Genomic DNA, 15,057 nt, shown 5'->3' with positions numbered 1-15,057 from the left:
TGAATGTGTATTTTTTTAAAATATGATTTTACCTTGCATTATTTTAGGTCAGAACACAGCATGGGTCCTGAAGGCAATATGGGACCACCTGCTCAAAGTAACATGGTGCCATCTAATAGCGACCCCAGCATGTACTCCCCCAATCGTTACCCTGCTCAGCAAAGGTAAAGACTATTTTGTGCACTTAGATATTATGTCAGCTCTACAGAGGCAATAGATTTAGCTTACCTGGTCTGTGGCCCTTAAATGTCTGTCAGAGTGAGCTGCTAGTGTTTACAAGCTGATTTTCAAAGGGAAATTCCTTGACTGCAAAGGCCACAAGGCTTCATTTTTAGCCAACAATGCATTGCAAGTGCAGAGCTTGCAAGTTAAACAATATATTCCAGTACCTTTTCCCTGCAGAGGTGCAGTTTTCTAAGGGTGTTTTCCACAGGTAGATCTTTACAGAAATCACTTTGTAAATTGTTCCCAAAAGGCAATTCTAGAAGTTGGTGCCTAGTGTATAGAAAAGTAGCACATAATTGACTGATTGGCAGTTAAACATGTAAGTGCTAGATGCTATTCTTCAAACGATGCTATTCTGTAAACAGTACTCCTAAGGGGGTAAGCTATGAAAGTGGGCTATCATTAATATGGGTTATTTTACCACAGCTTGTGCCTTTGTGTACAATGAGACCCTATGCTAAAATAGCATGACTTGTGTAGTAAAATAACCCATCTTATCAGCAGCCAACGTTGATAACATTTCATCCCTAAATCACTTACTGCTGGATTCTATATATAGCACCGAGATTTACGTGCGGAAATGGAAGCATATTCCTTAATGCGCATAACCTGATTGGCTAACAAACCAATCAGCATTGATAATTGCCAATTAACAAGCAATTATTGACACTAATTGGTATTAATTAGAATTTACGCGCAGAACTATCTAGGCATATTCTATAATGTACTGCGCATAAATTCTAAGTCACATAGTTGGAAAGGGGGTGTGGCCATGGGCGTTTCTAAAATCTATGCGTGTTCTTACAGAATACAACCGGTCCGTACCTGATTTAGGCGTCGGAATTTACACCAGGTTTTACTTAGCGTAACTGCCCCGCGACTAAATTGAGTCGTGAGGACAGGCCCTCGGCGATTCTATAAACCGCATGGAAATTTAGGCTTATTCTATGAAGTAGGCCTAAATTAAGGCATACTTTTAGAATGCACTTAGGCGAATTTCAGTTTGGTGCCAAATTTTTAGGCATGATATATAGAATCTAGTCTTAATGTGCAACTGTCAGGGAGCGTACATGTGAGTAGAGCGTGCACATGTCGTGGGTATGTCACCAAGTGACACACACGATTATAGAATATTATTAACTGCACACATGGCATGGTGCACTTATCACACCCACTTATGCCAGTCATTCACCTGTCATAAATTGGCCAATGTGGCCTTGCACTAATAATCTATAATGGCTTAATTGTGTCTTTAAGCCATTATAGAATTGACACTGACTGCCTCTTTGTGGCACTGAAAATGAGGTGCAAAACCAAGTGGGGTTCACAATTTCCACAGAAGTTCAACAGCACGAAAGGAAGTAGAAAAGAAACCAACTTCAAGAGATCAAACAGAATACCAGGATAAGATGCTCCAGAACAGAAACTTTATTCTGAAGTTGGTTTCTTTTCCACTGAAAATGAGGTGCCAGTTTATAAATGTACTGCCTTAGACTTTGGTGATCTTTCCTGCTCTGAATAGCTGGATGTGAAGGGTTCTGCTTTGGAAGAAGCATCTCTTGCAGTTCCTAACCATGTGGCCCTGTCAGCTTGTCATCAAGGAAGAAAACTGGAGAAGAATAAAATGGGTGCTTTTTGGAGTGTTACAGAATGATTATGTCTAAGTATACATACAGTGCAAAATGTCATTCTATAAACACCATGTACCTAGTTTATTTTCAATTTTTTACCAAGCCATGTATCCAGCACAGAAGATCCTATGTGCCAGGAAGTAGAAGAATAAAAGTGAATACTGTTTGCTACAAAGAATTGGGTAATTGATTGCTGTTAACTATCTTTTGTATGTCTTAGGCATGAGCCTTATGGGCAACAATTTCCCGGACAAGGCCCCCCTTCTGGACAGCCCCCCTATGGAGGACACCAATCTGGAATGTACCCTCAGCAACAAGTAAGAGATTATAACAAAGCAATTTAAACAATCTGCATGTTCTTTAATCAAAACTTACTACATTCACAGTATCATTTTGTAAAGGTGTATAAGCAGTTCAGTAAGTTATAGTAGTCTTTGGTGATTGTATTTCTTCAGCAAAATAAGGATGTGATTGATACTTTCTATCAGAAATTGCTCTGTTTCATCAATAGCATTTCACACATTTTACTGGATGTCTTAGTCGAGTTATAGTAATGAAAATTGGGATAGAAATAAAATAAGGAATTCAGTAGGAGCAAGTTGCTAATTTTAGCAATAATAATTTTCAATTTCAGAATTACAAACGTCATATGGATGGAATGTATGGCCCTCCAGCCAAACGTCATGAAGGGGACATGTATAACATGCAGTATGGCAATCAGCAGCAGGAAATGTATAACCAGTATGGCAACACATACACTGGACCAGACAGACGGCCAGTGCAAGGGCAATATGCTTATCACTACAACCGAGAGAGAATGCAAGGGCCAGGACAGATGCAGCAACATGGAATTCCACCCCAGATGATGACTGGGCCCATGCAGTCTTCTACCAGTGAAGGTCCTCAGCAGAATATGTGGCCAGCAAGAAATGATATGTCTTACCCATATCCAAATAGGCAAGGTCCAAGTGGCCCTTCACAAACTTCTACCTATCCAACATTGAACCGTAGTGATGATATGTTGGCATCAGAGCAGAGGATGAACCATGAGGGCCAATGGAATTCTCATATTAACCAGCGTCAGCCTTCTTATATGTCATCCTCACCCTCCATTCAGCCTGTAACTAGACCTCCCCCATCATCCTATCAGACACCACCATCCATGCCAAACCACATCTCCAGAGCTCCAAGTCCTGCCTCCTTCCAACGCTCTCTAGAGAGCCGCTTGTCTCCAAGTAAATCTCCTTTCCTGCCATCCATGAAGATGCCGAAAGTTATACCCGGTTCTTCAGCATCACAGGTGACAGGACAGCCATCCCACCATGCACAAATCAGACGAGAAATTACCTTCCCTCCAGGATCAGTGGAAGCATCGCAACCAGTGTTAAAACAAAAACGAAAACTTACCTCAAAAGATATTGGTAGGTATACTGAACCACAAAATTAGTTTTAACACACAGTAAATGTGTAGCCCTGCGAGAAGCAGTTGTACATAATATTAGTGCAATTATGTGTCAACATAATAGTGTTACATCTTAATTTAAAGGTTTTGGATAATGTTTCATATCTCTTCATGCACTTGTGTCTGGCTTAACAAATATGTAGATAAATGTGTTGATTGTAAGCATTTGCATTAAGCTTGACCAGCACTTTGATGTTTATTTCTTAGACTGTAGCTCAAATGAGAGATTTTTTGATTGGAAGTACATGTGACCCGCTGAGTGAAAAGGTACCAAAAGTGGGGTTACAAATAACAGAGATAAAGCTATATAAAGTTTGGAGGGGTACATTTGGGCAGCTATAATTTTTGAAAGTTTCATGTACTATAGGGTCAGTAGAAATGGACGATGCAATTTTTTTTCACAGCTTTGATGTTTTTCATGTTCTACAGCCTATAAAAACAGCAAGTGCCTAAAAGGTACCTAAAGTGGGGTATGTGATTGGAGTTAAATACTGCATAAAATGCAACTGAGGCCTGTGATTTGTGTGCAGGATCCAAGTATCGGTCTTATTTACTTTTTGTCCATCTAGTTCTTATACAAGTTCTCTGTTTTTTACCAGAAGATTTTTGTTTTAATGGTGGTGTTGTGCCTACTTGTGTTAATTTCTCTTTTCAGACGACTTTTAAGTACTACATACACAGAATGAAAAGGTTGAGGAAGTTAAATCTAACTTGTTTAATGTTAAGTTATAGGTGTTTCCATCGAGACGTCACTAAGTATTACTTTTGAATTATTTTGAGATTCTATCACACTGTGTCCACTTTCGGTACCTTTTTCTCTTGAGGAAAGGTAAGCAGCTCATTCATTGTGCCTTTCTTATAGATATGATTAAACAAAGAGAACGTAATTGCTATCTACAACAACATTTTAAATTTGTGATGTAACAGGAATTTGATTAATTTAATATATTACCACAAGAACAATTAGAATAATTTAATAGACCCACCAATTGTTACACAATTGTTACATTGTTATATAAAATTACCCAGAGTTGCTGACGAGTTTTGTCTCACTGTGGGATTAGAATACTTTAAAGTTTTGTCTTTGTGTAATGCACTAAAATCTTTGTTTTCTGTGTAGATACATCAGTGAAAATGCTTAGATATGAAGATACTGCATGACAGCTAAATACAGTCAGTTTGAATATCACTGATGATTTTCATGATGTTGTGGTGGACTTCTTCTGCAATGGAGACAAAAGTGACGACGACATTGATGACAGTGGATTTGATGATGGCAACCAAGAAAAGCTACCGAGTTCAAGCAACGATTGACCTTCCAGCTTGGCCTTGGCAAGAAACAAGAAACCAACAGTAGAGCATGACATCTTCAGTATTGGCTGTGCTGATGACTAGAAGCGGTTCAGAAGCCCTAGACCGGAAAGAAGCTGAAAGAAGTTTTTGAATGCTGCTGTAGATTTAAGTGCACTGAGAAATCCGCAAAGGACAGGATAAAAAGTTGCCGTATGAATGCTGCTGAACTGAATCGTTACAGTGAAGCTGAACACGTCAACTTCCTGCAGGTCAGCCTGTTAGGCAGCATGAACTGCTGTGTTGCAGTTAGGTCCAAAACAACTAAGATTAAAAAGAAAAACACGCCTAGACAGAAAAATCATAGACATTTCTATTTCCAGGGGAAGCCAGTTGATAAAACTTTTGTCCTCTTTCTTCATGGTATCAGTGATAAGGTGTATAGAAAAATCAAATCAGTCTTAACATCAGGTGGAATTTCATCTAAGCCACATGGCAATGTCCAGAAGACAATCAGAAGCATGTGGACATCCAATTGGGACCAGAGTGTTGGCTGTAAAGTTTATTGAGAACTTTGCCATTCAGAACACCATTGTGTTGCCTGGTCGCGTTCCTGCTTTTAAGAATCTGGACCTTCTTTTAATGCCATCTGAAATCACGAACACATCAATTCATCAGAAGTATGTTTCCAGTGTTGCAGAAGAGCACCGTCTTCCTTATTCTTCTTTCACTGATCTGTGGAGAAGTTCTTGCCGAGCATCCGCAATCAGAAACCTCAAAGTTATTTGCGCTCTGTTTGCAAAATGGATACTGTTTGAAACTGAAGACATGAGATGATGAGAGAAGATGCGCTCTCTTGAACCACAGCTTGGCACATGATAGTGATAATGATAAACTGGTCTTATATCCCACTTATCTCCCGAATATTGTTGATCAAGAGCATCAGTACTACAAAGAAGCAATTGAATGATCCCAGCAAGAATCAGCAAACAGGTTGACAGCTGGCTATTCGATTACTTTCAGCAGGCGTATATACCGTATGACCCAGACCAAGTTGGACCACTTTACTTTTTGACACCCTATAAAATAGGACTCTCTGGGATCACTTGTGAAGCATTGTCAAAGATGGTTTTGTTTGTCATCCCAGAGGGTGCAGTCATGGGAAAACACTACTATTTCGAACACTACGGATTTGGAGGAACTTCCGCCATGCTGAATGCCAACAACTATGTAGGACAAAATAAAAATCAGTACATGATATCCCTTCTTTGCTGGCATGTTTTATGGTGGACTGCATTCAAAAATCACATTACATTTCTTTGTTGTGGGGCAGACAAAGCTCTCACCAGACTATGATGCTGGGGTATTCAAGAAACTGTTCAGATGCACACCATGCGCAGCTCATGAAGATGTTGCAGGCTGTGCCAGGAAAGCAAAACTTCTGGAACCAATGAATACGGACTTCATTGATGGCAAGAAACAATCTGTGCCCATGTATGACTGGCAGGAAAAATTTGTCGATTCAAAGCTCTGCCAAACTTAAAGAAAATATCATGTCTTCAAGTTCTCTAGCAACAAGTCCAGAGTGGTTACGTGTCATGAACATACAAATACAGAAGTTACATCAGTTATTTTGATCAGCTCCAACTAAAATGACCCATATCTGCCTCCTTCGTTACCAAAAGAGACAGTCTTATCTGTTTGAACAAATTCGGCCATTTGTTCCAGGAGAGAAGCATGACCTGCTTTGTCCAAGGCCAATGAAGACTGCTGCACCACAGGAACCCAGCCCCAGTAGTCAGACCACCATTAAATGCTGAAAGCAAACCCCAACTCCCTGAAACAGCTGATATTTGGGAAACAACATCATCTTCTGTCACACTGCAGGAACCAAAACCAAGACAGAAACACGTTTAAAAAAAACCCAAACATCTGATGCAGCCAATACCAAGAGGCCAAAGATTTGAACGATCACTACAACTTCCTGTGACCTCAGAGACAAGAAGATTGCAGACCAACATAGCCAACTCTGTCTCTACATCAGCTGAAGTGCCGCTACCACCAGGACCAGGATGTTTTGCAACACCCAAGTGAAAGCTACCAAAATACAGCTACTGCATTGAGCTTGGGCACAGAAATTTGCTATCACAGTGCCTTCATCAAAGGAATGAACAACAGAGTTGCAGACGAAAGATAAAATGGCATCGCTGATTTTGTTTGGTTTTGAAGTTTTACATCTAGGCATCACAAACTGAGTTTTTGGTCAAGCAACTATTTATTTATTAGGATTTATTTACCGCCTTTTTTGAAAGAATTCACTCAAGGCGATATATAGTAAGACTGTTATTTTTGCTATTTTTCAGTATTGAACCATTTATAGACAGTTTGATGGTTCTTTATAACTGAAATTATTATTAACGCAAGCTGACTTACATTATACTGTGCGTTTGTTTTACTTACTGTTTTGTAAAAATTAAAAAGTTAAAATTAATGTTATGGACTGCTCTATTGAGTACATTTTCAGCTTTTCTGCCTTAGATAAGATGAACAAACGCATACATAGTGTTGATGCGTACAGTTTGAGAAATAATACAACTTTCAGCAAAGCATCAGATTAACATGGGGCAATCCATAGAACTGCGATTAATATATCATGTCAGCTGCATTGTTACCGATGTTTGGTACGTCATTTGATCACAATCTGCATAAAACATGGTCAAAACTTTATCTGTAACTTTTTATGAATTACAGAGATATAGATCTTTTAAATTTGGTATTTTTCAAATATGTTTTTCCAAAAAAAGTTATTTTTTTATTGATGAATGTTTCTAATTTTTAAAGATGTAATTGAAGGGCTTATTTCCAAAACCCACTAAGTCCATATTAGTTGCATTAGACTTAGAGGTTTTGGAATTAAGCCTTTCAATTAGTCCAAAGCTGAGGCTGAAATTTTGCAAGACTATGCAGTTGATGTCCCTCAATGTTATTTATAAGCCGCATACCCCACTTTTAGTACCTTTTCATTCAACAGGTCACATATTTTGAGTGCCTTTTGTAAGACAATACATGAAGCGAACTAGTTCCTCCATCTAAAAGATTACCTATTGCGTAAGTTCATTTTTGACACTTCATACAGCTGAAATAGTTCAGTGTAGGCATGCTGATTGTTTTCCAGCTATTAAAAAATATTCCCCTCCTCTTCCTGCCCCAAACGTTTCACATCCTTTTCTAACTTTGCTAGGCTGATGGGAGTTTGTTTTTCAGAAGACACAGGGGGAATGTTACTTTTCTGGTATAGCTGTCACGTGGTTGTGCATGCAGGTTGCATGACTATCAGATCAAGTGAGCTTGACTGAGATTGGAGGAGCTGTAATAGATCTGGAGCAGACTGTGTTTAAGATTGCTCAACTCAGACTTCAGAATGTTTGTCCACTTTGTCCCTCTTAGGTATGCACAAATCTTGTAAACTTGAGGCCTGCCGGTTCCTGTATGGGTCAGCCGAAAGACTTAACAGTGACAGTGACTAAGCAGGAGGAGCTTTCAGACACTAGGATTTCTATGAAAATTTTTTTTATTTATCATTTTACTTAATTACATTCACATTTATCACATAAATGTAAGGAAATACAGAAATTAATATAAAAAGGAAAACATTTTCTCTCAACAATATATATTTACATAATTGTCCACAATTGGAAGATCCAAGATCAGGAAAACAATCTTAAAGAAAATAAGAAAAACTGAAAATGGTTAATCTTACACTTCACATTTTCTGAGGGAGGAAGGTTAATCGGTTATTGCAGCCGGTACAGTGGTAACTGAAGGAAGTTGCTGCAGAGAATTCTTCATCTGTTTCCACAAACTCTTATAATTTCTTAGGTTCAAACAAATAAGTAATAAGGAAATAAAATACTTACAAGGGAATCGCGCTAGGAAGGTCCCACCTAGGGCAATGATTCCTGGCTTAAAAGCCAAGACTTCACACCTCCCAGTCTGCGATTCCCTTGAAGTGTCAGGAAATATATGCATCTTTAAACCCAAAAACACTATCAACCATGTATCGGAAATACAATTTCAAAACATTATTCCTATCTAAATCAAAGACGAAAGTCACTAATAATATAATTCTATCTATAACTTCTGAATTTTCCAAAATGTCAGTTAAACTTACATCTCTTTTCTCTGATAAAGAAGATTTTAAAGGAAATATAATTTTAGTCACCAAAAGGTGGCAATCAGAAGGTATTAGCAAAGTATCAGAGAAATATTTCTTCAAGAATTCAGTAGCTGATATATAGGATATTATAGTAAATTTATCATTCTCAAGTTATTTCCCCTTAATTGGTTCTCCAGAAATTCCAATTTTTACAAGAAAGATAACTATTCTTCATTACCAAATTATCTGATTTTCATAGAAAAGCCATTTCAGTAATCAAAGTCTCTATTTTTATATCTTGGACTTCCACTTTGTTAGATAAGTATTAATATAAATTCTTTAACTCTCATAGTGAAAAATTTTAAACACCTGAAGAAGAGAGTTATTCACATTCTGCTGCAGTTCCTATAGTACGTCCATTATGACATTATTGGCTTCACCAAGTCCAATTTCTCCACAGAAACCGCTCCAGATATCTTCGGGGGGAAGAGCTCACTCTCCAATCCCCCAGTTGGTTTATTATCCGAGTCGATGCTGCGCCAGGACCTCCTCGGGTCACGTGAAAATCCTAACCCACTTCAGGCGTTTCCATTATTGACCTCCATAGCGAAGCATTACTATTTCCGGGTCTTGGAGGGGTCGTGCCAACAGGGGGACTCAAAGTCACTCCCTCCACTGAGATTTGGCAATAAAGCCTTGCTGTTCCCTGAAGCAAGAACCAATATCCCCGACGTTATGACCCCGAATCTCTCCAAAATAGACTGAGAAGTGGTGGGAACCCCAGCCGTGTTCGAGGAGGACAGCACCACGGCTTTGCCTTTTCTCTTCCCCATTCTCTGGGGAGCGCGCCCTCTTCTTCAGGCATTCTGGTGTAAAACGGGAACTCAACTAGCATACGTCCTCCCTCAACGCCATCTTGGATCCTCCAGGTTGGGACACTCTTTGTCTGGTTTCTCCTCAGAGGCCTGTCTGATATGGGTAACCCTACAGCATAGCCCTCTGAGTCATTGAAACACGTAAGCCCCTCCACCACTTACAAGGTGGTGTCCCTTCGGAGGGGGATTTCTATGAAAATTGAACATAATGGGCCCGATATTCAGATCACGGGAGTTAGCCGGGCTGACTTTTGCGGTTGGGGCTGAGCCCGGATATTCAGTACCGGTCTGTTTCCAAAAAAAGTCAATAGTCAGCGCTGGCTGGTTAAGTTGAACCCGGCAAAGATAGGCCTGCTATTTTGGCAGCCTAATTTGGCCACCAGACTTAGCCAGTGACATGCTGAATATCAGTGGATAGCCAGTTACATTGCGCAATATAACCAGTTATCTGCTAAGTGTTAACGAGCTATCTCCCTCTGAATATTACCAGACAAGTACATAAGTATTGCCATACTGGGACAGACCAAAGGTCCATCAAGCCCAGCATCCTGTTTCCAACAGTGGCCAATCCAGGTCACAAATACCTGGCAAGATCCCAAAAAAGTACAAAACATTTTATACTGTGGATTTTCCCCAAGTCCAATATAATAATGGTCTATGGACTTTTCCTTTAGGAAGCCGCCCAACCCTTTTTTAAACTCTGCTAAGCTAACCGCCTTTACCACATTCTCTGGCAACGAATTCCAGAGTTTAATTACATGTTGAGTGAAGAAACATTTTCTCCAATTCGTTTTAAATTTACTACTTTGTAGCTTTATTGCGTGCCCCCTAGTCCTAGTATTTTTGGAAAGTGTAAACAGACACTTCACATCTACCCGTTCAACTCCACTCATTATTTTAAGATCTATATCATATCTTCCCTCAGCCGCCTTTTCTCCGAGCTGAAGAGCCCTAGCCGCTTTAGCCTTTCCTCATAGGGAAGTAGTCCCATCCCCTTTATCATTTTCGTCACCCTTCTCTGCACCAGAAGCTGTTCCTGGCTGGTTATATTTTATTGTCAGCACAATCAAGACAGAAGTGAACCAATTGGACACATTCCAAATTGCATCAAAAAGCGGTTACATGGTTTTAAGTATCAGGCGGAATAAGAAAGAAAAATAAAGATAATCATAATAGTATTTATTTCATCTGTAACCTGGATAATTTTTTTAAAAATTATGGTGTTGTTTTAAACAAATGTAAGGAGTTAAGACTTTTTTTATTGTATGAACCCTCACAAATATTTTTGTATCCTTTTACTGCATATTTATCGTAAATGGAGAAAAACTTCTTTTAACAATAGATTTCCTTGTATTTTGTTATTTTCAGAGCAAGTGGTCAGTCAGGCAAATTGCTTGATTGGTTGAAAGTTCTTATTTTGTTAGTATTGATGCTTCACATTGTGGAATGGCATTGAATGTTTATACTGCAGTGTGAAAGGGATCACCTTTGATTACATTGTGTTTAACTTCAAATTTAAAGTAATTTCAAGCCTAGTGGTCCTTTTTTACAAAGCAGCACTAAAAAGTGGCCTTAGCATGCCCTTACATGGATCTATCCCACACGCTAAGGCCATTTTTAACACAGCAGTAAAATGGCCGATTTTCAAACTTTTGTATTAATTCCCACATGTTAAAAGGAAGAGCCCAGAGCCACAATAAACAATTATGAGAAGTGGAGATTAAAAAAAAAACCTCAGTATCTTACTCATAAGTGGCATAAAAATCCAAGGGCAAGAACGTACATCACTGGTTAAAAAACTCCACCACTTTATAATGCAAAACAATATGACATATATCACTTGCAATTAACAACTTTCTTAAGCTATCGCTCAATCCTTTTGCACAATGAATGCAGAACAATTCAAAAAAAGCATATGGCTTAACTTTCTGTAACAAAACAACTTAGCTTTTCAGCGCTGTGCTGTAACCTAATCAAATTTCCATTGCCACCACCTTTCATAATTTCAAAACCTGACATGGAATCCCTGTTTCACATCTTGCTGCATCAGGGGATATTTCTCTGTTCTATCATCCAAATGGCTTCCAAGACGGGAAATTCTATAAGTAGTGCCAAAATGTAGGTGCTTAAAATATTGGCACTCAGCTGGTTTTCTCTAAAGGGTGCCCAACCTTTATAAAATACTGACATAGCATGCAGATCGCACCTAGCTTAGGGCACCAGATTTATGCCTGATGGAAACAAAGTCCGGCATCCAAAGTTAGGCACTGATTGGCCAAATTCTATAACTCGGCGCCTAACTGTAGGACTGCCTATGACCTGCCCATGCCCCACCCATGGCATTGCCCCGTTATTGACTGTGTGTGAGAAAAGTTAGGCGCCAGGTTATAGAATAGCATGCAGGGGAGATCCACATTCAACTTCAATCAGGCGCCAATTGGCACAAATTAAGTGGCCAATGGGTGCCTAATTCCTCATTAAGTTGCATGTGGATTTCGGATCTATGTGCAAATTCTGTTGACAAATGTTTAGCACTATTTATAGAGGTCAGCAGAAGTAAACGTGGAATGCGTGTTTACTGACTTCAGTCATGCTCATAGACTGTTCCACTCTGCCCTCTTCTTGTTTATTTTGACACAGAGAGGATGAATGGATCGTGGATAAATTAAAAAGGATGGGAAACTCAGCCATACTGGATATGAGTTAGAGCTAACTTATCCATGAGTCTGAATGTGATTGCTCAATACAAAACTTCTGGAATAAATGATGAAAATGGAACCAATTAGTGATAATGAGTTTTACCATCCCATGAGGCTTTTGACCTGATCTGATTTGTCTTATTGTGAGCAAAAATGCTTTAAGAAAATAGAGTGTGTTTTCTGCCGTAATTATATTACAGAAGGTCATTTACTAACAGGTTGTAAGTGCTAATGCTATTAACATGCGTTATTTATCTTAGGACCCATTGCACCAAATGTTTTACACAGTGACCTGCTAAGCTACTAAATTCAAATTAAGGGTTTCCAAAAAACAGTTTCAGAAAGAGCCCCCCAGAGCAAGGAGATCTGAGAGTAACTGTAAGCAGGCTTTTCCATTTCTGGCCTGCCCTATGTTGCACTGACTGCTTGGGCAGAATTTATGTAACTATAAGGTGTGTTTGAAAAATGGGTAAAACTTTCTGAACAGAGGTTCTCAGCTGAGTCCTTGGGACACATCCAGCCAGTCAGGTTTTCAGGATATCCACAATCAGTGGCGTTCCTAGGGTGGCTGACACCCGGGGCGGATCGCAGATGCGCCCCCCCCCCCCACCCCCGGTGAAATGACGGACACCTCCCCCTGGCGAAACGACACACACACACCCCCGGGTGCATTTTTACCTACTGGGGGGTGCCGCGCGCTTGCCGACTTCGCTCGTTCCCTGCTCTCTCTGCCCCGGAACAGGAAGTAACCCGTTCTGGGGCAGAGGGAGCAAGGAACGAGCGTTTCCGACAGATGCGTGGCACCCCCCAGTGGCGTGAACCTGGGGCGGACCGCACCCACCCCCTTAGTACGCCACTGCCCACAATGAATAGCATGGGATAGATTTGCATACAATGAAGACATTGCATGCAAATCTAGCTCATGCATATTCACTGAGGATATCCTAAAAACCTGATTGTCTAGGTGTGCCAGAGGACTGGGTTGAGTACCCCTGCTTTAGGGAAAGGGAATGGGACTTGATATACCGCCTTTCTGTGGTTTTTGCAACTACATTCAAAGCGGTTTACATAGTATGTACAGGTACTTATTTGTACCTGGGGCAATGGAGGGTTAAGGGGTCCTTTTACTAAGTTGCACTGAAAAACGGCTTGCGGTACTGTAGGCGCGGGTTTTGGGCACGCGCCGATCCATTTTTCAGCATGCCTGTAAAAGCCTTTTTAAAATTTTTGCCGAAAATGGACATGCAGCAAATCAAAATTGCCGTGCATCCATTGTGGGTTTGCGACCTTACCGCCAGCCATTGACCTAGTGGTAAAGACTCATGCGATAACCAGGCGGTAATGACCTACACGCATCAAATACCACAGCGCAGATCTGATACATGCGTCCGAAAATAAAAATTATTTTTTTGGATGTGCGTACCGGACGCATGCCAAAAATGAAATTACCGCAAAAGCCACATGGTAGCTAGGCAGTAACTCCATTTTGGCGCATGTTGGGCGGGTGTAGACCATTGCGTGGCTTAGTAAAAGGGCCCCTAAGTGACTTGCCCAGAGTCACAAAGAGCTTCAAGAAAAGGTAAAATATTATCATAAATGTAGAATTCATTATTTGAGTTTAAAAATGTCCGGGTTTTCACCTTGTCCTGCAAAAAAAATTGCATCTAGTCCTATTAAATTTAGTAGCACTTTACACAGCCATCATTTCAACCTCACCTGTGCCAAAATGTCTTTCAAAATATCATTTGAAAGTTGGTTTCCCATAGCTACAGTGACAATAAAGAGATATAGAAGCAAAAAAATAATAAAATATTACACTTAATTTTGTTTTTCACTGCCTTTCTTTGTTTTTATCCATTTTCCAGTGACGCCGGAGGCCTGGCGAGTGATGATGTCTCTAAAATCTGGTCTTTTAGCTGAAAGCACTTGGGCTTTGGACACAATTAATATTCTTCTTTATGATGACAGCAGTGTTGCAACATTTAGCCTCTCTCAGGTAGGTGCACAGCAAGTGCATTTTATCCTTGGCAAGGAAGCCCTGGAAAGATTTTTGAATCATATACCCTATCACTATTTCAGATGGATCGTTTCTGGTCTTTTGCTTTTGTCAACCCAAAAGGGTGAAATCATAAAGGGCTAGAGTCTATATATGGTGCCGAAAAATGCACTGTTCTATAAGCCGCACTTAAAGTTAGGCGTGGTTTATAGAATAGCGCTTATGCCCAGGATTTGTACCAGCTTTTGTCATGCCCATTTGCACCAACTAAAACATGGTGCAAATGTGTGCACCTACATTAGGCGCATATCGCCCCTCATTCTATAACAACACGCGTAAATGCTAGGAATGCCCCCGTTACACCCAAGCCCCTCCCATTTCCACACCTCTCTTTCCAATCACATGTGAATTTTAGGCACCGATCCCACACCTAAACTTACACGCTTAAATGCCACTTAAATCTAATTAGTGCCAATAATTATTGCTTGTTAAAAAGCCAAGTATTGGCATTAATTGGCTCATTATTCATTTAAATTGTTCGCACAATTTTTGTTGACTTCTATAGAATTAGGGGGAAAATTGTATTTAAAACTATGGGCTAGATTAACTATAAGACATTACCATGCACTAATACTTATTATTTACCATAGGTTCCATGCAACAGAATCTAGTTACTAATAACTTGAATTAATAGTGGCATCCTTTATTAAATCTAGCCCTCTA

The 15,057-nt window shown here is 39.8% G+C and overlaps 1 protein-coding gene across 2 annotated transcripts in view; it reads left to right on the top strand.

The window, feature by feature from the left end:
• Positions 1–15,057, top strand: part of LOC115466843 (AT-rich interactive domain-containing protein 1B-like) — a 1,026,314-nt gene that overhangs the window by 1,008,449 nt on the left and 2,808 nt on the right. For both annotated transcript variants that reach the window (XM_030198387.1, XM_030198389.1), the window contains 4 exons: positions 48–164; positions 2,077–2,173; positions 2,491–3,277; positions 14,204–14,334. In XM_030198387.1, the coding sequence (XP_030054247.1) occupies positions 48–164; positions 2,077–2,173; positions 2,491–3,277; positions 14,204–14,334 (1,132 nt within the window). The remainder of the gene's footprint in view (positions 1–47; positions 165–2,076; positions 2,174–2,490; positions 3,278–14,203; positions 14,335–15,057) is intronic.

The sequence above is a fragment of the Microcaecilia unicolor genome, chromosome 3, assembly GCF_901765095.1.
Source record: "Microcaecilia unicolor chromosome 3, aMicUni1.1, whole genome shotgun sequence".
In the NCBI taxonomy this organism is placed as follows: domain Eukaryota; kingdom Metazoa; phylum Chordata; class Amphibia; order Gymnophiona; family Siphonopidae; genus Microcaecilia; species Microcaecilia unicolor.
The sequence above is the reverse complement of the archived record's forward strand: the minus strand, read 5'-3'. Positions and strand labels throughout refer to the sequence as shown.